Source organism: Pelophylax lessonae (assembly GCF_965119305.1).
Source record: "Pelophylax lessonae genome assembly, chromosome: 3".
Classification (NCBI taxonomy): Eukaryota; Metazoa; Chordata; class Amphibia; order Anura; family Ranidae; genus Pelophylax; species Pelophylax lessonae.
Genome location: NC_138770.1, coordinates 618,872,063 through 618,899,719, shown reverse-complemented (window position 1 = coordinate 618,899,719; position 27,657 = coordinate 618,872,063). Strand labels below are relative to the sequence as shown.

Here is a 27,657-nt window from a genome sequence, read left to right as displayed (position 1 = left end):
ATATATATATATATATATACAGTATCATGAAATGAAAAAGAATGACAAAGCTTTGGAATTTTTCTTGCACCTCTCTATAAACAGGCCGCGGCATGACACGGGAGAGCGAGTTCAGATAAGGCTAATATTTGCGATTATAGCGGTAGGCTCTTGTCTCTGTGGGCCTCTTATTGATCTTCCTTCTCAAGTCAACGATACATTTTAGACCATTTAAACCTTTTTTTCCCCTCTCTCTCATTTAATGAAAAGGCATTTTAAAAATCCAAGGCTGACTGACTTCAACCTTGCAAAATCAATCCATTTAGTTCTCAGAGCTGGTAAAGTGGTTGTCGGTACAAACCTCCATCCGGGGTTGTCACGTGCACCCAGCTGCTGCTTATGCTATGGACTCCATTGGAGACTTCCAGATAGAGCTGATGCTTGGTGTGTGGGTACAGGCCGCCAATTACCGTCTTCTTCACATCTGCCGGGAATGTTAGCGTCTTGTTATACCTGGGCGAGCTCAGTATCAGCCTGTAATGATCTACATCACCTTGTAAATCCTGCACAGCTGGAAGAGAGGAGAATGTATTTCTTATAACAAAACAGCACCTCCAGAAACACATCAATTAGTTACAGTAGCCACTATCTAGGTTGTTTCCATCCATGCAGTATATGAATACTTTATTCTGAGACCACAATTTTCATAGGCAACAATAACCTTCCCTAGGGAATCTCAAATCTGCCTCCTGACAAAAGGCTATATCCTGCCTAACCTCACCTATCATGCGCTATATAAACATCAAATACATGCAACTGCAGACTGGATACGTGTCTCTAAGGCTGGCCATACATTATACAATATTCTTGTACAACTTTCCTCTAGATTTACCAAAATCATATATTAGGTCAAACCTAAACACTTACAAATTGTATGCAATCAGGCAGGCGGTGTATGGCCAGCTTAAGTCATGTCCAAGCATTCCAGCTTTCAGAATGATGTTAAATTTCAACTTGTGTGTAAGGATTATTGGACATTTTAAAGTTAGCTCTTTCCATATCCAATATCTAAGTATGAGTGTTGGGTTATTGTATTACATGTGAACATGTGCAGAACGAAAAAAATTTTTTGGATCAATTCGTTAAGTTACTAATTGTATTTCCTTGCATTCATAACTAAATTAGTTTATTTTAGTTGTTTGTTGTCTTCGACTGGATTAAAATTTTCCAGTAGATTTCAAATTATTTAAATCAAATTTGAATAGAAAATATCTAAATTATCCAAATTCATTGTGAAGAACAGCTTGTTCTATTCTATATGAAATTGGAATTTCGGAAGACGGCTAAATACTTTCTATTGTATTTTGTTAAATTCTATTCTATTTTTTTCTATTCTATTCTTTTCTATTTGAAATTTGAATTTCAGAAAACAACTATATTCTTTCTATTTTACTCTCTTCTATTTGTTTCTCTACTTTTCAATTTGATTCTATTATTTTCTATTCTGTTCTGATTTATTATTTTCTTTTCGGAGGACGGCTAAACATATAGTCTTCGGATTAAATCAGAAATAGCCAGCAATATGTTTACATTTTGAATTTGATTTCAAATTCCAATAATTTTTTATTTCAGACAAAATTTTGTTTCATTATTTTGGATTTGTTTAAATTGGTTACAATTGTAATTCGGAACTTTGGACACATCCAAATCTCTGAATAATGAAAATTTATGCAGACCATACATGGGTCAATTTTCGAATGATTTTCTTTCGAAAATGAGACATTTCTTGCGCTTTGTGATCCGATGTGCCACCATTGATTTTGAAATTTGACCAACCAAGCCTTCACTGTCACCTCATGTGGATACAAAAAAGAGATTTTGTGGCAGGGAATCTTCTTTTCTTTCTAGGAATTTTCTTTTCTTGTGCTCATGCGCATTTCTTTTTATTATATTTCTCATACGATTCTCCTATCATTGATTAGCAAATCATTTGTTTTTCAAAAAATTTTCAACATGCCGATCACCCAAATTCTATGGCAGTGGTTCTTAACCTGGGTTCGATCGAACCCCAGGGGTTCGGTGAGTCAGTCTCTGGGGTTCGGCGGGGGGGGGGGGGACAAAGGGGCAATTGCTCCCCCCGAGAAAATATTACTGATTGTGAGGCCAAGTGCACCCCGGGAAATCAGAGCTGCGGTCAGGACAACTCACAGCCATTACACATAGACACTTGACACTCCGCCCCCTGTACCTCCCCCAGCAGGTTTCCAGCCTATCTTTTGCAGGCTGCTTGCTGCGTGAGTGGGCGGGATGGGGATGTACCTGACCACGGAGATCGCGCCCGCCAGGAAGAGGGAAGTGTGAGCAGCTGAGCAGAGGGAGCCGAGTGAATGTTCCTGGAGGTAGGCTCAGCTAGCTGTACATGGTGGATTCGTTTACAAGGACCTCTATGCTACGTCTGCTGAGTTACTGCAACTTAGCATAGAGGTGCTGTTAGCTGACAGATGGAAATGCATGTCCTTTTCATTTAGCTCAATAAAGCATTGTGAATACCCCCTGGTGTGTGCCCTCCTGATACCCCATGGAATGCTCTCCCAACACCTCCCCCCCAATGTGTGCCCTCCTAACACCCCATGGTATGCCCTCCAAACACCTCCCCAAAGTGTGTTCCCTCTTGACACCCCATGCTATGTCCTCCCAACCCCCCCAGTGTGTGCCCTCCTGATAACCCATGGTATGCCCTCCCAAAACCCCCCCCCCCAGTGTATGTCCTCCTGATACCCCATGGAATGCCCTCCCAACACCTCCCCCCAGTGTGTTCCCTCCTGATACCCCATGGTATGTTCTCCCAGCCCCCCCAGTGTGTGCCCTCCTGATACCCCATAGTATGCCCTCCCAACACCTCCCCCCTCAGTGTGTTCTCTCCTGACACCCCATGGTATGCCCTCCTGACACCCCATGTTTTAATGGTTTTGTTCTTTGTTCTTAATGGTTTTGTTTTTTGAGATACAGTCACCAACACTTGCAGGGAGGCCCCAGCGAGATTTGAACTCGCGACCCCTGATTTACAAGACCAGTGCTCTAACCCCTGAGCTATGGAGCCTTTTTTTTTTTTTTTTTTTATGGTTTTGTTCATTTTGTGCACCTATGTATAAATATATATCTAAATATATACCTATGTTTTGAATTTAAAAAAATCATATTTTATTTTTTCAATTAAGAAGGGTTCGGTGAGTGCGCATATGAAACTGGTGGGGTTCAGTACCTCCAACAAGGTTAAGAACCACTGTTCTATGGCTACATGAAAATCGTCTGTTGCTGCGGCCCACTAATGGTGCAAAATTCATTTGAAATGTCTTAGATAAGATTTTCGAAAGAAAACTCTTTCACATTTCATCCAATGTATTGGCTGCCCTTAGTCTGAATTTTGATTCAGAACGAAACAAACTACACATGTCTAATTACATGCTGGTTTCTTGCATATCTTGGTATCTCCTGTGGTGACATGTCCTCAAGACTCTTGCAGCCATGACAAACCAAGTGACAGGAGGTTCACAAATGTTTATTAGGGCTGAAGTCGGGACTCTGTACAGGCCACTTGAGTTGACCTTGGTGAATGACCCGGAAGAGACGCCGAGGGATCATGTCGGCTCTCACAGCGGTGTCCAGGGGTCCGTGTCGGGGCTTCGTTCTAAGGTAAGTAATACATAATGAGCTAGTATGCTATGCATACTAGCTCATTATGCCTTTGTCTTGCAGTTTTTTTTTTTTTTCAGGTTTACAACTGCTTTAAGATGATTTACATCTCTCTGACTTCTATCAAATCCATAAAGAAAAAAAAATAAAGAAAAACTGAAAAGTCAAGATGTGAACAAAAGCATATGCACATTATATGCATGTGAACATTGATTATTATTTTTGGTATACAGGATTTTTATAGAGCCAACAGTTTGTGCAGTGCTTACAACATGAGGACAGACAGTACAATTACAATACAATTTAGAACAGGAGAAATCAGAGAGCTTGGATTGAATCCTTAAATCAAGAGGAGGCCCCTGAACACCTTTTTTTTACAGCTGAGTGGGCTTTTTGAATGAAAATACTGCCCCACAGCTATGAGCCTAGCCTTTGGCTTGTGTTTGTGGTGTTGCCCCAGACACTTGAGCAGTTCATGTTCCTAGGTGGTACTGCCCACCAAACATAACAGGGGATATCATTTTTGCTGCATGTGTACAACCCTATCTGGCTACCTTTGCAGCTTAAGGGGGTGGTAAAACCACAGCTCCACCACCTATGTTTATCGCACCTCCGACCTCTAGTGTAAATGTGCATAAGTTCACACACCAAGCAGAGTCCCAGATTCCATACACTGTTGTTTTCAATTCAGACTTCTAATGATAAATACCCAAAGACACCTTGCTTATTTGCTCCAGTAGCACAATATATGTGTTTTTTTTTTTACTCAGCACATCACTTGGCACATGCACAGCATACTAGCTAGCAAAAAATGTCCAATTCGGTTTCTTTTATTTTTTAGATAAATGTTTCATGAAATAGTGAACGTTTTTTGAACAGAATGCACACAAGCAACATTTTCTGAATGTTCAATGTGCATTAAACATCAATATAGGATCTGATAGATCTAGGGGTAGTGATCACTATGACCTTCCCATTTGGGCTGGTGATGAAGGTATATCATTTCCATTTATTTTACTCTTGTTTTTTTGCTTTAGTAAATTACTCTCAGTACTCACACGGATACATACACACATACATGGTATTTGTAAATGGCACAATGAGCACTTACTGGGTTGGCTCCATGATGCTTCAATGTCAGTATGGTTAACAGCCTGAGCAGTAAAATGACTTCCCCTTATAGGAGGACCAGGAAGGGTCATCCCAATTACGTCAGAACTGAACGCATATCCTACTACATTATGTACGATTAGCCTGTATTCATAAGACGTGTACCTGAAAATGCAGAAAATAAGAATGCATTTAGGATAGGTTTACCCTAAGCACATTTGAACACTAAAGGATGTTTTGCATATAATGTAAAGTTGGCAACATTTTAAAATAACTTCCAGACACATTTACCATTGCTAGGTTTGGCAATCATATTTTTAAAAAGGTCATCCAGCAGGCAACCAGGAAAGACAGCGCTACACGGGTTTGTGTAATCTTGGTAGTGATCAGTTATTGCCAGAAATGATATCTAGGGTAACAGTTCAAAAAGATCTACATAGCGAGCTGTTAAATGTTTATTCTTTAAAAAAAAAAAAGACAGCTCATGCAAGAAAAAAAGACTCTCCTTAGACCACCTTATAAAAATGCTAGCTGCCTGGCTGTCCTCTGTCTTTTATGCTTTCAGAGTTCATATCAATGGGGATTCTTGTCAAAGGTTGGGCTTTCCATTCAAAAGGGAAAATGCAGCATTTGACAGGAAAAGGCTGCGACTGGCCTGCTTTGCCTGAAGATCAAATACACTTCAATAGGACATGTTGTGTCCAAAAATAAAATGCAACGCAACACAAGGCAGGTTAAACGCAGTCTCTGAATGAACTGTCATATGTACTATTAAAGTCAATAGGATTTTGCTGACCTGCATTTAAATTGTGTTTCTAATGCATGTCAAACACAGAAGAACAATGTCCACTGCCATGAGCTTTTTCTGATCTGGAACAACTTAACCAGGATTACTGACTTCACCATTTTTGAACAGTTTAAAACAGTGGATGCTTAAAAAAGAAGTATGGGTTTCTGTTTTTTTTTATTCATACTTACCTAGGTGGATGCATTATCAGTCTGATGCTGCATCGGTCCCCTGGTGCCTCTACACTGTGAACCAAGCGATTGCTCGGTTCTCACAGCTCCATGAGCAGAGAGCTAGTGATTGTCAATCAGCACTGGAGGGCTGAGCTGTGGAGGGGTGGAGTCTGGACCTGGACTAGTTCTGTGACATCAGCAGAAAGCGGACTTCAGCCCACTCTCTGCTGAAAGCGGGTCACAGGAGTGCACAAAAAAACTGCACTCCTATGATCTACAGGAGAAGTAAAGCCAAACAAGCTTTGGCTGTACTTCTCTTTTAAATGCACATTTGTAAGTGCTGTCCATGGTGCTGACCCTGTGTGTTAACAGGCTCAGCACTAGGAGGGTTTATATAAACTATATTACCAAAAGTATTGGGACGCCTGCCTTTACACGCACATGAACTTTAATGGCATTTTAGTCTTAGTCCGTAGGGTTCAATATTGAGTTGGCCCACCCTTTGCAGCTATAATAGCTTTGTCTCTTCTGTCTCTTCCACAAGATTTAGGAGTGTGTCTATGGGAATGTTTGACCATTCTTCCAGAAGCACATTATGAGGTCAGGCACTGATGTTGTACGAGAAGGCCTGACTCACCGTCTCCACTCTAATTTATCACAAAGGTGTTCTATTGTGTTGAGGTCATGGCAGTCAAGTTCCTCCATCCCAAACTCACTCATCCATGTCTTTATGGACCTTGTTTGTACACTGGTGTGCAGTCATGTTGGAACAGGAAGGGGCCATCCCCAAACTGTTCTCTCAAAGTTGGGAGCATGAAATTGTCCAAAATGTCCTGGTATGCTGCTGCCTTAAGAGTTCCCTTCACTGGAACTAAAGGACTAAGCCCAACCCTGAAAAACAGCCCCACACTATAATTGCTCTTCCACCATATGATTTGGACCAGTACACAAAGCAGCGTCCATAAAGACATGGTTGAAGGAGTTTGGGGGGGACTTGACTGACCTGAACAGAGTCCTTATCTCAACCCGATATAACACATTTTGGATGAATTAGAGTGAAAATTGCGAGCCAGGCTTTCCTGTCCAACATCAGTGCCTGACCTCACAAATGCGCTTCTGTGGAATGGTCAAACATTCTCATAGACACACTCCTAAACCTTGTGGACAGCCTTCCCAAAAGAGTTAAAACTGTTATTGCTTCAAAGGGTGGGCCAACTCAATATTAAACACTACAGACTAAGGGCTCTTTCACATGGGCTTTCCGTATGTCCGCAAATCATCCTATTTTTTTGCGGATGATTTGCGGACATAATGTAAGTCTATGGCATTGCGGATGTCAGCGGAATACCATCCGCTGACATCCGATTTTCTTCCTTTCAGTTCTGTTCCGTTTTTTCGAACGGAACAGAACCCTATTTTTGTTCCGTTCAAAAAACGGAAAGGAAGGAAAATCGGATGTCAGCGGTGTCATCCGCTGACATCCGCAATCCCCATAGACTTACATTAGGTCCGCATATCATCCGCAAACGGATGGGATGATATGCGGACCTACGGAGCGGATGACAGAAATGTCATCCGCTCCGTGAAAAAAAAAAAAAAAAGTCCCGCAGCGGACCTTTCACACGGAAAGCCCGTGTGAAAGAGCCCTAAGACTGGGATGCCATTAAAGTTCATGTGTGTGTATAGGCAGGTGTCCCAATACTTTTGGTTATATAATGTGTATCTATATCAGTATATTTCTTTTTTTCTTACTTTTTTTGCAACAAAAAAATAGAAAAAATTGGTATTAGCAGGACAGCAGTGAAAGGTCACCACTGGCCTCTAATCAGTCACAAAAATAAATAAGTAAAATTTAAAAACTAACAACCTTACAAAAGAAAAAGTAAGCAAAGATGTTGTTGTTAATTGCTCAAAAGCAATCCCAATTAGGCCCCCGTTCACACCTGAGAGATTTTCAGCTTGAAAATGGATCAAGTGTGAAGCTCAAGAACACCCAACTAGCCAAATTCTATTCATTTTAATGGCCCCTGTTAACACTTGAGCATTCTGTCGCCTGAAGCAAAACGCCTATCGCTCAAAAAAGTACATGAGCTTCTTTTCGTCAGATTACAGGCATTTTTGGCCCCATATACTTCAATAGAAATGCCTGAAAACATGGGACTTGATCGTTTTACAAGCGTTTTCTTGCTTGTTTCCTGCTCAAGCAGCAGCTCTCCACCCTTGATTAGACATGTTCACAACGGAAACATTTGTTTTGTTTCATTAAATTTTGTTTTGTTTATTAATTTTCTACCAAATTCCAAATTTTTAGAAGGATTCAATAGACAGATTCAAATTCTGTGTGAAGAATAGGTGGTTGTTAAGCAGTGGGACGGGCAGTAACAACCGATGAGGCTCCCCCACTGACAGCTGAATGTGATAAAAGAATGCCGGCAATGAAAAATAAACCAAAAAAAACAGCAAAAAACATGCCAAAATGTTTTTTAAGAATGCGGTTGGGTCCCCCCCAAGATCCATACCAGACCCTTATCCGAGCATGCAGCCCAGCAGGCCAGAAAAAGGGGGGGGGGCAAGGACCTCCTCCCCACAACCCTAGGCTACGGTTGTGGGGTTCTGCAGTTGGGAGACTTATCGGAATATGGAAGCCCCCTTTAATAAGATTCCCCAGATTCTGCCCCCCATGTGAATGCATATGGGGTACATAATACCCCTACCTATTCACCAAAAAAGTGTAAAAAGTGAATAAAGACAAAACAAGCATGCACCGGTTGGTCACATCACATGGGGGTGGGGGTCACCTGTTGATGTCATTGGGTGACTCTGCCCCTTCGCTATACAAAAAATGTCACATGGAGGAGCAGGCAGTCAGCAGTTAGCCTTCGTCACGGGCGTAACATTTTTCTTTTTTCAGGTGCGGGGGTGCGGTGGGCGGTGTGAGGTGGATCTACATTGGGGGACATTGTTATTTTTTAATAAAGGACTTGTCAAAAATCCTTGTTTTGTCTTTATTCACTTTTTACACTTTTTTGGTGAATGGGTAGGGGTACTATGTATGTACCCCATACTCATTTACATGGGGGGAGGGGCTGGTATTTGGGGGCACCCTTATTAAAGGGGGCTTCCAGATTCCAATAAGCCACCCCACCCGCAGACCCCCATAACCACAGCTCAGGGTTGCAGGGAAGAGGCCCTTGTCCCAACCAACATGGGGACAAGGTGCTTTGGGGTGGAGGGTGGCAGAGCCCCCCTGCCCCAAAGAACCCCCCTTATGTTGAGGGCATGGGGCCTGGTATGGTTCAGGAGGGGGGTGCTCCTCCCTCCTTTCCTGGCCTGCTGGGCTGCATGCTTGGATAAGGGTCTGGTATGGATTTGGGGGACGGGACGGGAAGGCCCAGGCTGTTTTTCTTTACATTGTGGCGTGGGGTTCCCCCTAAAATCCATACCAGACCCAAAGTGCCTAGTATGGATTGGGGGGGCGGGACCCCACATTGTTTTTTCTGTTTACTTTTTATTGCCAGCATTTTTTTTACATTCAGTTGTCAGTGGGGAAGCCCGCTGACAGCTGATAACTCATCAGTTGTTAAGGATGTGGCCACCAGCTTCCCAGCCCACTGCTTAACAACCAGCTATTCTTCACACAGAATTCGAATCGGTTGATAATTTTTAGCCGATCTGAATTGTACATGTCTACCCCTATAATTTCCTCGCCCTCTCCTCCCCTTAGTGCTTTCTATTGGCTAAACAAAAACACCTGAAGCTGCAAAAATGCCTTAACAAAAGCTTGTAAAAAACTGCAAAAAAACTTTAAAAAAGCTGCAAAAATGCTTTAAAAAAAGTTGCAAAAACGCTTAAAAAAATGCCTGAAAAATACCAATAAATCTCTACGCTCAGGTGTGAATGGAGCCTTAAAGTGCAGTTTTTCAGCTTTCCTTACCCTTTTCTACAGCAGCTTCCAATACAGTAATAAGGCTTCCTTTGCTTGCCTTATTTTTTACAGTACAGGTCCTCATTAATTACCGATATACTAGCTTACTAACTTTCAGCACTGACAGGTGCACTTTAAATAGTAATAAGCATTTGCATAATAAACAAGCAGCAGGGGAGCATCAATTTTTAGGTTACAGAGAATGAAATGTCGCCCATGTAGCGGTGCTCTTAGGATTTCCGTCAAAGTAGACGCCATCAAAACCCAAATAAATTTTTCTTTTAGCCGAAGAGAAGATAAATTTCACATATTCCATTTCATTACACTGTGATGTACACAAAGCTGCTATAAAATTGTGTTCGCCGCTGTTTATACTCTCTATTAAAAATGCCAGCACTTGTTTTTTTTTTTTTTCACCGTTTTGTAATCTTACCTGCTAAGACCCTTATCTTCATAGAACCACCGAGTTCCTGAGTAAATATTCTGCCACAGATTTAAATCTTTAGGGGGATTTGATGCAAGTGGTTGCAGGATTGTGCGTCTCAAGAGTTCAAATCTAACACAAAAGACAAGCAAAGCGCACGGATTATCTCCACTAATATTATTAAACAAAAACGGGGGTTTTCAAACATTATTTTGTTTTTACAGCTGCAAAATTGCTCAGATAAACATGTTGAGGGTTCCAAACTTATTTTGCTACAGGAAAAAAAAAAAAGTCTTTTTTTTTTTTACAAGAAATACATTAACACATGACATCTCCAAGAGGGTTTTATCGGGGAAAATTGCATCAACCAGCATGCTATTAAAAGCAAAACATTTCCTCTATATGCCTGCAGCTTATGTTTTTATTTTATCTGTGATTATAAAAATAAATTATTGATAAATTATTTTTTATCATTTTTTATCTTTTTTTTTTCTTCCGTAGCCATTCTATTGGCTTTTCTCAACCTATTTTCAGTTGCAGCACCTTTTAAAAGTATGCAAAATCTTGAGGCATCCTTGTCTAAAATGTAAAAGAAAATCATAAATTTTGCTTATCAATGGGAAGCCTGAGCTTGGAACGATGCACACAACCCCCTTCATTAAATTAACTTCACATCAGATGGCCCCCTTCACAACAGAGGTCTCCCCATCAGGTCAGAGCCCCCTCTTCACATTAATGCCCCCTTACATGTCAGAGTCACCCCAATACATAAAAGTCCCCCCTATACTTCAGAGGTCCCCCATCACCACAGAATTCCCACATCACAGTGTCAGAATCCCCCCATCACAGAGTGAGCGTTCCTACCCCACCCCCGATCACAGAGTTGTCATCCATCTCTGATCCAGGACAACAAACTGGGTTGCATGTTTGTGGAAACCCAAAAGGAACCCTGCTTGAAAAACACTGCATTAGATGGAACCATGGCTGGGACAAGGGGTGGGCTAGAGGGACAGCTGCGGAGGAGCAGGGTGACAGAGAATGGATACAGAGCAGTAAACCTATTCTAAGGCATGCATTAACATTGGGGGAGGGAGCACAGTTGTGCAACCTTGCCCTGGGCACTAAATGAACCTGTCCTAGTACTGGATAGGCCTAGTGCCAATCAGATATTTTTAGGAAATTACTGTTGTATAAATATGCAACCTCGCATTGCACAACCATGCACATTTATTCATATGGGAAAAGTCTCCAGACAGCAGTATTGTTAAACGCAATTCTGTAATTTTCCATGTAGCCAGTTTATATTACTTAAAAATATTATATGCACTTAAAGTGATAATGTCAGTAGGTGTAAAATCTAACACCAGCAATACTCTACGAAAGAAAAAGAAAAAAGTTTATATATATTAGTCTGTTAAAACTTTGCACCACTATTATTTGACACTTCCTGGTGTGTCGAATAGCAAACCCCTCACTTGTGCTGTTGTCCAGGGATTGGTGAGATAAACAAATGGGACCAGAGGGAGACATATTATCTGCATATTTATGTACAGTAAGTGTCAGTAGGTAGCAGCGCCAGAAGCACTTCAAGAGAGTGAAGATTTTCCCCATCACCCGCTGAAGAGGTATCTCACAGTTTAACAGTTTAGGACTTCTCTACAGCCCTGAAGAAAGAAAAAGCCCATATGTCTGAAAATGTGTTGGCTACGTACTACCACCATAACCAATAAAGCCTATAAACAAATTATCAAATTCTACAACCATCTGTACTAGGTGTTCCTCACCACAAACTCACAGAAAGACAAGCATATGGGTGCTACCATTACCGACTTCCTTCTGAAAATACAAACTGCCTGGCTTTTAGACTGACCCACTGAGCCTATTGGTTCTCTACACACTAATCAGTTTATGGGTGTTTAGTAGAAGTCAGAATGAAGAAAGCTCTTCCAAGTCTCAGAAGCAGGGCCGCTGATAGGGGGGGGGGGGCACCAGTCCTCCTGTAGGGGGCCCAGGCACACAGGGGGGTCCCAGCAGCATGGGAATCAGTGCAGTCAGTAGAGGGGCAATGCAATGACAGAAGGAAGCCATGTGTGGCTCTCTGCAGCAGCTGAAAGCCAGTTTCTCCCACTCCTCCCAGCTTTCAGCTACTGCAGGGAGAGACACAAACACAGGGCACCTTTCCTGTAATTGCTTCTCTGACACCGATACCCCTTCCTGTTCTGCCTGCTTCTGATTCCCCCCTTCTCCCTGTGTGCCCCCCCCTTTCACTATGCCCCCCCACCCCCTGTCCTGTAAATAAATAACAAATTGTAAAAAAAAAAAAAAAATAAAGTAAAATAAAATAAATAATTGTAAACATTTTTAAAATTTTTAAAATAAAAAATATATAAATTTTTTTTTTTTTTTAAAGAAAAAAACTATTAAAAAGAGCTAATTCACACAGTTCACTGTTATGTTAGCGTCCACTAATAATGATTTTAGTGTATTTTTGGTGAAGCTATCGTCTTGATATATTCAGGGGGGGGGGGGGGGGGGGGCTGCCAGGTAGGCTGTACGGGGCCCAGTGACTTCTAACAGTAGCCCTGCTCAGAAGACTTAATAAGCCATATAAGGTGCAACTAAAAACAAATGCCACCTAATTTCAAGAATTCAGTGATATTTAGAGAGTGAAGGAACATAAAATGGAACAAATTTAGGAAAGGTGATCTGAAGGCAAATTTTACATAGACCTTATCAGAAAGTAAACTTTTCTAAATAATTTAAAAACCTGGACTGTAAAAATTAAAACTTGAAACTGGTTGCTATGGGTAATAAGGCCTCATGTACGCAGGATGTTCTAAAATCCCCAGTAGTGTTTCCGCATTAAGGATTTGCCGCATTTTTCTGCATTTTTTATCGTTTTTTAGCAAGAAAATACATGTTATCGGATCAAAAACGCTCAAAAACACAGTTTAGCTGCGTTTTACCACATTTGCTGGTGTTCGATTGTTTTTACAGCTCAAAAACTCCTCTCAAAATCTTCTGGGGTATTTTCCAGCCCACAAAATGCTGATAACAGCCTATGTGTGTATGGACACATAGGGTAACAAGCTGGGGAGTTTACTGGCTGAGGGAAAAAAAAGCTAGAAGCCAAAAACAGTAGCTGCAAAAAAGTACCAGTGTGCATGAGGCCTAAGGATGAGCCAAATGAAAAACCGATCTTGCCATGAAATTTTCACTTTTTCCTTCACTGACATGTCCTAAAAATTAGCCTCAAATGTTGCTGTGCAGATTGCCTAAGTAAGGAAATTTGTTTGAAAAAAAACAACATGGATTTTCTCTCCAAAAAAAACATGGGGTTAATTTACTAAAACTGGAGAGCGCAAAATCTGGTGCAGCTGTGCGTGGTAACCAATCAGCCTCTAACCTAGTTTAATTGTTTAATTAAGCTTTGACACTAAAACCTGGAAGCTGATTGCTTTCTCTGCACAGCTGCAGCAGATTGTGCACAGTTTTACTATATCAACCCCACATGTAGCACCCTCCTATTTGTTAGTGCAGGTGAATTTAGCCTGGCCCCTCTGTAGGTGGAGAAGCATGGGTTATTTTTGTTATTAGACTGTTTCTCTGTTACCTCCCCCTGGCTTCTAGAACTCAATGGATAGTTCTAGAACTTAGAGGGTGGAGGAACAGAGGCTGCAGCCTAAATATTTTTGGAATTTCCACCAATACCTGGAGAGGTGAGGCCCAAAAGGTGGGGAAACAATCTATAGATACTCAGAAGCCTGGCAGTCAGGGAGCAGAGTCCAGTCGCCTGGAGGGACCCCTGTGCTGGGGGGGGCTCCGCCCCTGGGGCAGGAGGACGACCAGGAGAGAAAGTGAGAGAGATGGAGAAGCTGGAAGCCTCACACCCTTTGCCAGTCCAGTCTCAGCTAAGATTAGCTGTAGACATCCAGGGAACCAAAATCAGCCTGTACAGCGGTAAGGCCAGTGCAGAAGCCCTCTGGATTCAAGGTGCTACTTAAAGGGACTGAACGCCTTCTGTTCAACATACCTCAAGGCTATAGAGAGGACAGTAAAATGCAATACTTTACATGTCTGGGTCCAGGGGACAGATTTGAGCCAGTGCAAGGCAGCCAAGTGCACCCCAGTACCTCTAGCTTGGGTCAAGAGCAGCCAGGTGCATGCATCACAGCTAGAAGCTGCACCTGAAACTTCAGTCTTTTTGTAGCTACTTTAACTGCACCATCACTCCAATGGGTGGGCAGTGTGGTTGAAGTTAGTTCATAGCAGCCAGAGACATTAGCAGGTTCTCATCTGTTTGTTTAAAGTTCTTCATTTCTGGGCATCCCATGCATACCTATTCCCTATCCAAGTTCATCCCTTTAAAGAGGTTGTAAACCCACCTCACAAACTTTTACCTATAGGTAAGCCTATATTAAGGCTTACCTATAGGTGCTATAAATATCTCCCAAACTTGCACCGTTTAGGAGATATTTAGAGTGCATACTGCCGATGACGTCATCGGCACAGGCGCTCTGAAGGAACGGCCACCCGTGCCGTTCCTTCAGAGCTCAGTGCCGTGAACGGCGGCTCCCGCGCGCAGGTGCGGGAGTGATGTAATCGCGCCTCCGACCAATCAAATGGCCAGAGGACGCGAACCCGGAAGTAGGACGGCCGGACATGTCGCCGTCCTGTCGCTGAGGTGGCGGCATGGCGGGGGCTTTGTTTTAAGGTAAGTACTACATAATGAGCTAGTATGCGATGCATACTAGCTCATTATGCCTTTCTCTTAACAGGGCTTTTTTTTCCTCGTTTTTTTTGGGGGACTTTACTTCCTCTTTAAATAAAAAAAAACAAAACCAAATCCCCTGGTCTGCTTTATTGAGCCTCTGGAGAGAATCCACCGATTCCCCGCTGAGCAGGCGGATGGCAGCTCTGTCTCTGCTCTGCATGCGGGACGGAGCTGTCAGGTCCCCGCTGTCCTCTATGGGTGAATCGGATGAGAACGGACCACCTGTCCGTTCTCTTCTGATCCGATCCACCAGACGGATGGAAAGTAGGGTTTCCATCCATCCGGATTTGACGGACAGGATAGGATCGGATGTCAGCAGACATGTCTCCGCTGACATCTGCTGCCCCATAGGGATGTATGGGGCATCCGTTCAGATCCGCCTGAAAAACTGACAGGCGGATCTGAACTGTCTGCATGTGTAAAAGGGGCCTAAAGCTTCAGGACTTTTCAGGTAACAGCACACAAGGTTACTTAAAGTGACAATGAGTCATAAACGGGTTGGTACTGCAAAAGTTATCTTTATTAAAAATTTAAAAATAATTTCTAAATACTATTGTGTAAATACACGAGAAAAAAATGATCCAGCCCACAGTCTTATATGAATCACAAACTCAACCACGGCACATGACATAAAAAGTGCTCATTGTCACTTTAAGTAACCTCTTGGTTCCCTGGTATCCTCAATACTGGGGTATATATACCAATATAAGCCCTACCCTGAAAATAAGCCCTAATTTTGTGTCTGTAATCTTATAGTGTAAAATACCTTCGGTACAGCGCCGCTCGGTGCTCAGCTGATCCCCCGCTGCTGTCCTTCTCTTCTTATAGCTGTCAGCCCCTCCCCTCTACAATGTTCAGAGCGGGTGAAAGAAGCGCAGAGCATTATATTATAATTGTGTAAAATACCTTCGGTACAGTGCCGCTCGGTGCTTCCATGACCCGCAGCTGTCAGCGGGGAGAAGAGAAGGAAGAGCAACGGGGGATCGGCTGAGGACCAAGCGGCGCTGTACCGAAGGTATTTCACACTGTATTATAATGCTCGTCGCTTCTGTGACCCGCTTTGTGGGGAGGGGATGAGATCCCCTATTGACAGCTACCGTATGAGAAGAGAAGGAGAGGAGAGGAGAGCAGAGCGGGAGGTTAGCTGAGCGTCGCTGTACTGAAGGTATTTCACACTATTACATTACAGAAACACACATATTGGACATTGTATAAAACAGTAATAAAGTGGATTCTAGGATTTTACAAACACTTTTACTAGGTTCACACAGCGTATTCCTGACAGGCAAGAAGGGAGAGAAGACAGCACATTACACATAAGACCTACCCCGAAAATAAGCCCTACTGTGTCTTTTGGTGCCAAAATGAATATAAGACCCGGGCTTATTTTCAGAGAAACCCAGTAGTATAGTTTGCACTTGGTTATGGTGACAACACCTTAACAGGTGAGAGGTTCATGAGATTTTCACTATTTTACTAATTATGTAGAGGTCTGATTTTTGTTATTCTAAGGTGGAGTTTTAATCCAATAATTTTGGATTCTACATGGAAATGTTGCTTTCCTCTTGGTCTATAACACCTGACCTTACCTTATATCTGGTCCATTAGGCCTTGAAGGAGGCTGCCAGGAAACTGCAATAAATGTCTCACCGACAGGAACTACAGAGAGAGGGCCTATACCGTCTGGAGGTGCCGGCATTGTGGTAACCAATGTGGGCTGACTTTCCGTACATCCCCCAACATACAGGCCTCCTCCAGAGCAGGCCACTATCGTTACAGAATAGTTGGTGTAAGGGATAAGATTTGTCATTGTATAGCTTAATAGCGCAGTGTCACTGATCACAACTTGAGGGTCTGGCATGCGGATTTCATAACGTATTATTTCTCCATTTGGTAAAAGTGGAACATTCCATGTGATCTGAAAAAGAGCAATTATGGAGTCATATTATGTAAAGAAAAGTAAAATAAGCTATTACAATGCATCCAGTCACCCTTAAGTGATACTAAAGTCTCATTATATTTTTTTTGCTTAAAAAAAACAAACATGTTATACTTACCTTCTCTGTGCAGTTGGTTTTGCACAGAGCAGCCCGCATCCTCCTCTTCTCGGGTCCCTCTTCGGTGCTGCTGGCAGCTTGCTATGGGGGCACTGAAGCCGAGTCACAGCTCCGTGTGTCCATTCAGACCCGGACCGTCTCCTCTCTCTCCTCATTGTCTCGCTGACTTTGATTGACAGCAGTTGGAACCAATGGCGCTCTGCTGCTGTCTCAGCCAATAAGGAGGAAGAGTCCCAGGCAGCAGAGTTTCTCCTGCAATATCTATCGCTGGATAGAGATGGGCTCAGGTAAGTATTAGGGGGGCTGAGGGGGGGGGCACCTGCACACAGAAGGCTTTTTATCCTAATGCATATAATGCATTAAGATAAAAAAAACCTTCTGCCTTTACACTCACTTTAAAACTAATATTAAACCCTCAGCATTTGTTAGCCTAACACATTGAACACAATAAGATAAACATTCCCCAGTAAACAATTTGTTGTAATTCTTACCCCAGCATTTGCAGTTTACAACTTTTTAATGCTGCTAGCTCTTGCTCCCTTAGCGCTGCTTTCCTGAACTTTTGGTCTTCACAGGAAAGAGTTAACAGTGGACAGTGCAGTCTGCAGCCAGTTTAGGCCCCTTTCACACACGGGAGATCCGTTTTGATGGACTCCGCTTGCTCAGTGGGGATTGCTCCTCTGATCCCCGCTGAGTAAGCGGATGACAGGTCTGTCTCTGCTCACTGTGTAGAGACAGACCTGTCAGAGTCCCGCTCTCCTCTATGGGGACATTGGATGAAAACAGGCAGCCTGTCCATTTTCATCTGATCCCACCCGATCCGACCTGCTGGACAGATGGCAAACGTATCGCCATACGTCTATTTTCAGCAGATTTTGTCGGATCCATCTCCTTAAAGAGGACAATAGGTGGCCCGATTGGGTCCACCTGAAAAACGGACTGGCAGACCCGATCAATCTAATCGTGTGACAGGGGCCTTAGTTTGAAGAAGGGAGGGGGGAGGGAGGAGCAGGGGAGTAGAAAGTGCAAAAATCTATCGGCGCAATAATACAGTGAAATGTAGTGACACAGTAACCACAAGGTGTCCGGCTGCTAACACTACTTGTGTTCCCACTTTGTTATTTTAATTTGTTATTGAGGAGCAGGGGAGTGCCTTGCCATTTTAGGCTATAGGGCTGTGTGTTTCTATTGATGCACACATTGTGGGGAGACAGAACTCTAGTCCCGGCCTGCTGCTGGTTCCATGTGATCGCTGTGACCAATCACAGCAGATCACATAACAGTTGTAAACAGTGGATGGCTTCCTTTAATGCCATCCATTGTATATAATTGTGTTTCTATCTGGGATTGGTTACGGTGATCACATTGGTACAGACAGGGCCAATCACAGCCCAACTGTACCATGTGATTAACTGTGGCCAGTCACAGTTAATCACAAAAATACTCACTGAATGAATCCCTTTCATTCTGGTAAAATGGCTGCTTATACCAATAAAATTGGTATAAGCAATCATAATGTGTAAAAAAATAAATAAATCCTGATCACTTCCCCACAGTAGCACAGTGTTATTATAGTAACACTGTATTGCTCTGGTTATCGTGTAAAAAAATAAATAAAAAAAATCGTAAAAAATTTAATTTTTTTTTCCTGATTACTGCCACACCAATTATATGACACCAGTTATATTTCTTCATTTTCCAAAAAAACTGTGACAACATATTACTACTTTAAAAAACCCCCCATGCCTCTTACTAAATACCTTGGACTGTCTACTTTCTAAAAAAGGGTAATTTGGGGAATATTTTTACTGTCCTGGCATTTTGAAATAGCATTAAAAAAATCATTACATCAGGATTGATCAATTTTCAGATATATAGTTTATGGACTCTATAACTTTCCTACAGACTAAGGGCTCTTTCACACGGGCGGTCCGATCAGATCCGTCTGTCAGTTTTTTAGGCGGATCTGATCGGATCCTCCATGCAGCTCTATGGGGCAGCGGGTGTCAGCGGAGGTCACCTCCGCTGACACCCGCTGCCATCCGCATCCGATCCTGTGCTGAAATCTGGACGGATGGAAACCCTATTTTTCCATCCGTTCAGTAATCGGAGCGGAGCGGATCTGATGAGAGCGGACAAGCGGTCCGCTCTCCTCCGATCCCCCATAGAGGGCAGCGGGTGCTGAGACACCTCCCTCTCCGCTCTGCAAGCGGAGACGGAGCTGTCATCTGCCCGGCTCAGCGGGGATCGCGGATCGATCCCCGCTGAGCAACACGGATCCGCCTGCGGAGGCGGACCGTGTGAAAGAAGCCTAAATAATAAAAATAGTTTTGGGTTATTTTCAACAAAGAAATGTAGCAGAATACATTTTGGCCACAATTTGTGAAGAAAAAATATTTTTTTTTGATAAATTTTATAACACAAACAAAGAAAAAATCAAATTTTTCCTTTTTTTTTTCATTTATTTAGCAAAAAATTAAAAACCAAGTGGCGATTAAATACCACCAAATGAAAGTTCTAATTCTGTGAAAAAAATGATAAAAAGGTAATATGGGTGCAGTGTTGCATGACCGCGCAATTGTCATTCAAAGTGTGACAGCGCTGAAAGCTGAAAACTGGCCTGGGCAGGAGGGGGGTGAAAGTGCCCGGTATTGAAGCGCCTAATAAAGCCAAGCAGAGTTGTGACATTCCTATGCTGACAGGTTCTCTTTTAGCCCGGTGAGATTAAACTGCACTTTGCACCTCCATCACTTCAAGGACGATGTTTAAAGATGGCGTGCAGTGAATTGGTAAAGTACACACAGCCACGCTCTGTGCCTCTCCTAAGGCTCGTGGGCTTTTAGGCTTCAGATTGGCACTGCAAAGCGTGGAAGCAGCCGAGCCCGTAAGACAGTGTATTCACAGCAGCCTAAGCAGTTTTGTTCATTGACTCAGAGATCAGCGTTTACGCTCGAGAGGCGGCTATTGTTCAAACGGAGAGAGAGAGGCGGCCATCGTGCCGTCTTATTTTCCTTGACAAAAACATGCCATGATACTTATGAGGCATCATTATGTATTACAGAGGAGTCATTGTATAGTAACCTTGGGAAACATCGCTATCGGTGATTAAGACGTGAACGCAGATATTTCGCCCGTGGTGATTCCGGCGCTAATAGATCTAGACGCTTTCACCTCGCAGCTGTACAGATGTGTTACAAGATGCCGCTGTATGAACTGTGCGGATAAAGGTCATGGATGGTGCTAAATTGATGTTAATAAACACATTAGCCAATTATAAAGCACAACCTGTATTATTAAGTAATCCCTTAATAAGGATTTAAAGGGCCATTAAGAGCACATGGCAAGCCAGTTAATGTTAATGTAGATGTAAAATTTAACTAGATGTTATTCTGTTTGCCAAAAAACTGTGTATGATAAACAGCTGTCTTTTTTTTTTTTTTTAAATACTGTTTTCACCCTCTTTTTTTTTTACTCTCAGTGATGCTGATCTCTTTCAAACTCTGTCAGCCACTTCCTATCTCTACATACACTCGCTCCAGCGCTGGATGCATATCATGGCACCCCAGCTCATTGGAGTAAGAAAAGTTTGGATTCACAATGTGTATTAGAAGCTGCAGCAAGCCAGATACAGCCTGCCTCATTTCATGACTGGAGGACATCAGGGATCATCTAGCACTTTCCTTCCCAGCCTGAGTGTCTATGGCCAGCTCCTTTCATTCATTGGATATTGATTCTTTTAGTCATGGAGGCTCAGGATCACATGTATGTGTTACCTAAAAAGCTCCCAACTGTCCCTTATTTCCACTCCCTCTGTCCCTCTTTCCTCCTCATTTGTCCCTCATTTTGGTCTGATCAATATAGTTGTATATAACATAGGCGTGAGCACAGGGTGTGTCAGGTGTGCCTGGGTACACCCTAATCACCCCCCGTGGTGCATATTCCCTCTGTTTGGACCCCTGATATTCCACCAAAACCCCCTAACGGGGCTCCTAAATTTAAAAAAAAAAAATGATATAAAAAAAATAAAATTGTTAAAAAATAAAATAATTAAAATAAAAACTATTGACACTGTCCACTGCCCTACTGACACCGTCCATTGCTATACTGACACTGTCAGTATAAACACACACACATGTATTTGAGCTTTGGGGTGCACACCCTAATGCCATAGGCTGTGCACACCTATGGTATATAAAATGCACTTCTTATCCTTCAAAAAGTGTTTCCCAGTGCTAAACCTTTCATCCAATTTCTAAATGGCTGCACTGTAAATTTCAAAAGCCCATATATAGGAATAGCAGTGCTAAAAGCACTTGTGGGTTTAACTAATCATATTTTGTTGTATAATTCTCCTTTAAGAGGGCGTGGCAAGGGGTGTGAACATATGAACATTCCCCAAGGGGTGTGTCATATACCTACATACTTTTTCTAATAGGTGTCCCTCATTCCCATCTCAAAAAGTTGTGAGGTAAGCCTAAGGTGGAATACATGCAATTACAGTCTGCCTAGGAACGCCCACTCCTCCGTACTGACATCTAGCCTGGCATTTTAATATTTGCATAACTCCTCCCAAGAGCCAGCCCACTGCTTGTATAAAGACTGAGGGCTCTTGGGAGGAGTACTGGGCAGGGTGCTGGGATGTTCTCAGGAAGCAACCTGCCGACACCTCTCACCAGCCATGACCTGCCTGCATTGCATAGATGTAACGCTACCCCTGGAGGAGCCGCTTGTAATTGTAAAAGGGTCTGCTCTCTCTGGCCCTAGGTAAGGCCTCACCCTCACTGACACCATCAGAATACCTTGTCTGGGAAGTCCTAGCAGACGTCCAACAATTTCACACACTGTCCTTTAAAAAGATAAGCAATCTCTATTGACAGAGTAAAGTCACAAATATAACAGAGCAGATTGGTCCATCAATGCCAATGCCCACAACAAAAACAAATACAATGAACCCTACAGAGGTACCTCTAGAACCAGACCCAGCTTATATTGCAGTATAAGGTACGTAAACAGTAGCTCTCCAAATGAGAGGTAATGCCTCAAGTGACCAAGGAGGATTATTAAGAGGTGTAACACGCTAAGTCGTATGAAGGCTCTAATACAAAGGGGCTAGGCTTAGGCCTTGAAATTTTAAACTCAATAACAGTAACCCAGTTCTGCCTTCAGGAATGTAGTAACTTTGACAGTCTTATAAGGAGCTTCTGCCGACAATGTTGGGGCCCTTTAACTTTGGCGTGCAGAAAGGTGAAGATGGTTCAAGGGGGTGGCTTAGAACAACAGTCTAGTGTCAAATTAGGCTCAGTGGATATCTAGATTCCTTAAAGCGTAACTCCACTTTTGTTGAGAAAAAAAACATTCCCCTCTGGGTGATAGTTACATAGTTTGTGAGGTTGAAAAAAGACATCAGTCCATCCAGTTCAACCTATGATGTGTGTGTGTGTGTGTGTTTGCTGTTAACCGTACATTGTATACCCCTTTATGTTGTGGTCTTTAAGGTGCCCATCTAATCTTTTTTAAACTATCGATGATCCCTGCTGATATCACTGCTTGTGGAAGAGAATTCCACATCCTTACTGCTCTGACAGTAAAGAACCCTTTACGTTTTTTAAGGTTAAACCGTTTTTCCTCTAGTTTTAGTGAGTGGCCACGTGTCTTATTGTATTCCCTTTCTCTGAAAAGTTTGTTCCTTATGCTAGGGCCGCCAGTACAGTATTTGTACATTGATATCATATCCCCCCCTCAATCGGCTCTTCTCCAGAGAGAATAAGTTCAGTGCTTGTAGTCTTTCCTCATAGCTGATGTCCTCCATTCCCCTTATTCTTTTTGTTGCCCTTCTCTGGACTTTCTCCAGTTCCAGCACATCTTTCCTGAGGACCGGTGCCCAGAACTGGACAGCATACTCCAGATGTGGCCGGACCAGAGTATTGTAGAGTGGGAGAATAATCTCTTTATTTCTGGAGTGAATCCCCTTTTTTATACATCCCAGTATTTTGTTGGCTTTGCTTGCAGCGGCTTGGCATTGCATGCCACTGCCAAGCCTGTTGTCCACTAGGACCCCCAGGTCCTTTTCCATCCTAGACTCACCCAGAGGTTTCCCCCCTAGTGAGTAGCTTGCTTTCATGTTTCTGATGCCCAAGCAGTGCATTACTTTACATTTTTCAACATTAAACCTCATCTGCCATGTAGTTGCCCATCCCATTATTTTGTTCAGGTCCGCTTGTAAGGTTTCCACATCCTGCATAGAAGATATTGGCATGCTTAGTTTAGTATTATCTGCAAATACCGAGATCTCTGTACATTGCAAGGTTTTAACAACCTTTGTTGCAGATTCCTACCTTTTGTTATTCTGAAGAAATCACTGTGTGTTCCTCTGTGCTGACTGGGTCTAATGGGAGTGGTTTCATAATTGTTTGTCAGCTGTGCAGCTGCAGAGCACTGCGGAAAGCTGCTGGGTCTGTATCCCTTTAGACGTGTTCCTATTGGGAGTATCACACCAAAAATTACATTTTTGTTGCAGGTGATGCCAGAAATCTGACTTGTATCTTAGGCAGACTTCTGGGAATATTGGTGAGCCAATCACACAAGCAGGAAATGATATTTCTGGGGTGTGGTCAGTATACATTCTGTGTACAGAACAGCTCCAGGTAGCCATATTGTATTGCATTTTCAGAAAATTACAGCGGCTGCAGATTGAAAAGGAAAGGTCATTTTTAATAACATTCAAATACAATATGATTTGTGTCGCAATTGTATACGCTATATTGTTTTTTCTTTATTTGCTTTTTTTTCCCCCCATGAAAGTGGAGTTACCCTTTAATGCAGCAATGCATTCTCTTGTAGCAAAGTGTTAATGGAGAGAAATGGCTCTTTATCAAGTCTAGACTGAAGGAAGGGTTAACAGTTAGTTATAGCTATGATGCAGGTCAGAGACCCCCTCACTGGCTTCCTTTGTGGCAGTCCTCTAACCGCAGCATTTGGTCTATATGTAGGGAGTAGCGCCACAGCAGACGGCAGCAGATGTGATGGTGACTTGGACAGCAATTCTGGATGGCAGAAGCCCATGTTCAGATCAGCCTCCTGGTCCCGGCGTCTAGCACAGCAGTCTGCTTTCTCTTTGGCACTGCACAAGCTTGGCACAGTCCAACCAGGTACAGCTCAGCTTAGCACAACACACTAGACACAGCACGGCTCTCTCACTTCTTCTTAGTTGGCGTGTGTCCCTCAACTGCCTGGCTCCTTCCTGGGCTTTTACTTCTATATGGTCTCTCCTGCTTATGTAGTTAGGATCCTTCTTTAGGACTACATCTACCAGACTGCTCCTGGCAATTGTAATCCAGTTACAGTAAAGCAAGACTAACTGGCAACGCCATCTTGAGGACAAATAAGGTTCTGCAATTCAGTAACAGCATTGCCCTGTGTTACATAGAGAAGCAGAGAGACCCAGTGTTAAGTGATATTGTCACTGGGTCTAAAAATAAGATATGCAATAAAAACAGAAACGTTTTATTTAAAAATGTCGTTAGTATGTTAATGAGGGGGTAAATAAGGAGTCAGGGAAGGCAAAATGTAAGCAGATTAACCTTCAGCTTTAAATAGTAGGAACAAAGATAAGCAAATGAAATAGGCACATATGAAATATGAAACACAAGGGTGATTATTTTGTTTCTGCATCTTACATTGTCAAACTGTAAGTATATTGTACGTAGACCATAAAGATAAAAATTCTAAAAAGTGGCTTGACACCACTTGTTAAAATTGCATGTCTACTTGGTTTGTACCCTGTACCTTGTTATATGTGTATTATCTTCCTGTACCTGCAGTGACATCAACCATCGTATGACGAATTTTTGTGATCTCTAATAAAGACCAAGTAACTATAAAATGTCTATAATTGAATTCTTACACCTAAAAGTTTTGTAATGAGCAGCAAATATCCCTTGTTCTTCTCAGTGCCGTTCTCTTCTTTATGCTTTTAACCCACATCAAGCAAAGGAGCAGATCCATACTGGCATGCTCAGTTGGCATTCTACAGCTTCCAATCAGAGCTACACAATGCCGCTCTGACACACGTCATGTCTGAAACACACCCCACACAGCCCAGGGCCTATCAGGAGCCTCGCTGTCAACACCATAGCTGCACATTGCATGGAAAACAGCAGGGGTTGTTTTCTGGAACTCAATGTAGCAAGATGGTAAGTTTTCTGCCCTTAGTTAATGCAGCCAAGCCCACTATACTCTGGTAGAAGGATGGACAGAGAACCCGTGTGGTCATGTGATCACTGAATAAAAGTCCTAAGGATGCTTTTTTTTTTGGATGAATTAACACATGGGAAAGTGAGGCTAAACAATATCCTTATTTTCCAAAAAAAATTTGTACACATCCACTACTTAATGGCCCTGTAATTTATTTTATATTAAATTGTTTCTTACTGTGTTTTTGCATCCTTTAAAAATCTTCCATAAGCTTTTAGGCAGGTGCAGTCTGCTGTCTCCCATGCAGGTGGCGCTCAACTGCAGCAGCAATGCAGATAGAAAGGGAGTAAAGAGGAACAAGGTTCCTCTATGGTTTGCTTAGTCTCTAGGGCAGTGATCCAATTGGGTGCTAGCCAACTATGTGACTATGGTGGCCATCTTTGGTGTGGCAGAGTCTATTTAAGACCCTGGCCCCTGTGCTTTCTGTGATCCATGTGAGTGAGTAGAGTAGGGAAGGATACCTCGTCTGTTAGGAACAGTACTAGCGATAGGGAAAGGTTCCTGACAAGGAGGGAAAGCGTAGGTTCCCATCTCTCTGGGTACCTTCCTGATTGGACACAAAACGGCCAGGCCGCATTCTATTTCTCTCAACAGATGATGTCGGTTTGGCTGAGACCTACTTTTTCACGTTATTGGAAACTGTGAGTACGCCTGGCTGGGTAGCTGTCCCACCGGGTTTGTTGTGAACTGTTGCTTCATTACTTCAATACAGGTTTCATATTGTACCTTACTGTGTGAATTATTGCCCCCACACCACGCTGCATCCACCTACAAGCTACCAAATCTACCCTTTTCTCACCTCACTTCCATTCGTTTGGAACAAGCAGTGCATGTTAGTTGCGATCATGTGCTCTACTTTGTGCATATTAAAAAATAAAACATAGTCCATCTTGGAAGTGAGCAAGAGAGGGTGGCTACATTCCTACATACTGTACAGTTGGCCCATGGAGAGAAACATAGCCACCCTCTAATAGAAAGTCAAATCACAGCAGCAAAAACAATTATGGGGATTTGGAGGAGGCTGAGAGCAATAGAAGGGACTTTTTCAGTTAAAGAATACATACTTGAATATTTTTTTTTCTTTTTAAATGAGAGTTTAGTGTCACTTTAAAATGCAGTTTACACTTTAGCACTGCTGGAATGTGCCTAACATGGCATCCATTGCAGTAACGTGGCAACCAGTGTTGCCAACCCCCCGGAGGGAAATTTACTGGCAGAAAGTCCAAAATTTACGGACGGCACAAATTTTTTACTGGCATTGCAAAAATGTACATAAACAGGCTGTTTTCAGTGCTAAACCGTGCAAATATCAATAATTAAACTATAAACATGTAGATAGTGCTATTAGCAATGTGTTTAGGTTAAACAAAAGTCAAAAACCATATTTCTCCATTTACATGAAAATCAGATTAATATAACCCAGCTAGCACAGCGTTCCCCCATATATCAGAGTGTGCAGGATTTCCCTACTCTGACATAAAGAGGAATGCTGCAGATCTTGATTTAAGGGGGAACTCTGATTTAAGTGGGTGCTCTGGTGACCAGAAACCGCTTTATATCAGAGTCCACTGCATTCCCCTTTATATCAGAGTTCTCTTTTACATCAGGGTCTGCAGATTTCCCCTTTGCACTGTAAGGGGAGAATCCTGCAGACTCTGATGTAGAGAGGAATACCAGGAACTCTGATAGGGGGGTGGGGGGACTCTGGTGACCAGAGACCACCTTCCACAGATAATTACACTAAGGTAAGGGGGGGGGGTTCCCTGCTATAAGGGGGAAACCTTTATATCAGTTCCCCCTTACATTATTGTATTCACCCAGCCCTTACATCAGTGACCCCCCCTTAGACTGGCCTGGCAGCGCTGTCACTTACCTGAGGGTGGTCAGAGGCTGCGGAAATGATACGGGAGGTGGTCAGATGCTGTGGACATGATACCGGAGGAGGTCAGAGACTGCAGACGTTCTACAGGAGATGGTCAGAGGCTGCGCGGACATGGTACAGGAGGTATTGAGAGGCTGCAGAAACCCCCATTCCCCCCCAACAGTAGTGTCCTAATCTGCCCCCCTTCACCCTCCACATCAGTGTCCACCTCTGCCACCTTTTACATCACCCTCCCACAGCAGAGTCCTCCTCTGCCCACCTTCATATACCCTCTACAGCACTGTCCTTCTGTGCCCCCTTCAGACCCCATAGTACTGTCCTTCTGTGCCCCCTTCAGCCCCCATAGTACTGTCCTGTGCCCCCTTCAGCCCCCATAGTACTGTCCTGTGCCCCCTTCAGCCCCCATAGTACTGTCCTGTGCCCCCTTCAGCCCCCATAGTACTGTCCTGTGTCCCCTTCAGCCCCCATAGTACTGTCCTGTCACTGTGTCCCCTTCAGCCCCCATAGTACTGTCCTGTGTCCCCTTCAGCCCCCATAGTACTGTCCTGTGTCCCCTTCAGCCCCCATAGTACTGTCCTGTGTCCCCTTCAGCCCCCATAG

At 43.0% G+C, this 27,657-nt stretch overlaps 1 protein-coding gene across 1 annotated transcript in view; it reads right to left on the bottom strand.

Annotated features, from left to right (window-relative positions):
• USH2A (usherin) overlaps positions 1 to 27,657 on the bottom strand; it is a gene marked incomplete at its 5' end in the record, with an annotated part of 1,334,617 nt that overhangs the window by 462,333 nt on the left and 844,627 nt on the right. The window contains 4 exons of the mRNA XM_082250984.1: positions 341 to 550; positions 4,784 to 4,947; positions 10,101 to 10,223; positions 16,455 to 16,783. Of these exons, the coding sequence (XP_082107110.1) occupies positions 341 to 550; positions 4,784 to 4,947; positions 10,101 to 10,223; positions 16,455 to 16,783 (826 nt within the window). The remainder of the gene's footprint in view (positions 1 to 340; positions 551 to 4,783; positions 4,948 to 10,100; positions 10,224 to 16,454; positions 16,784 to 27,657) is intronic.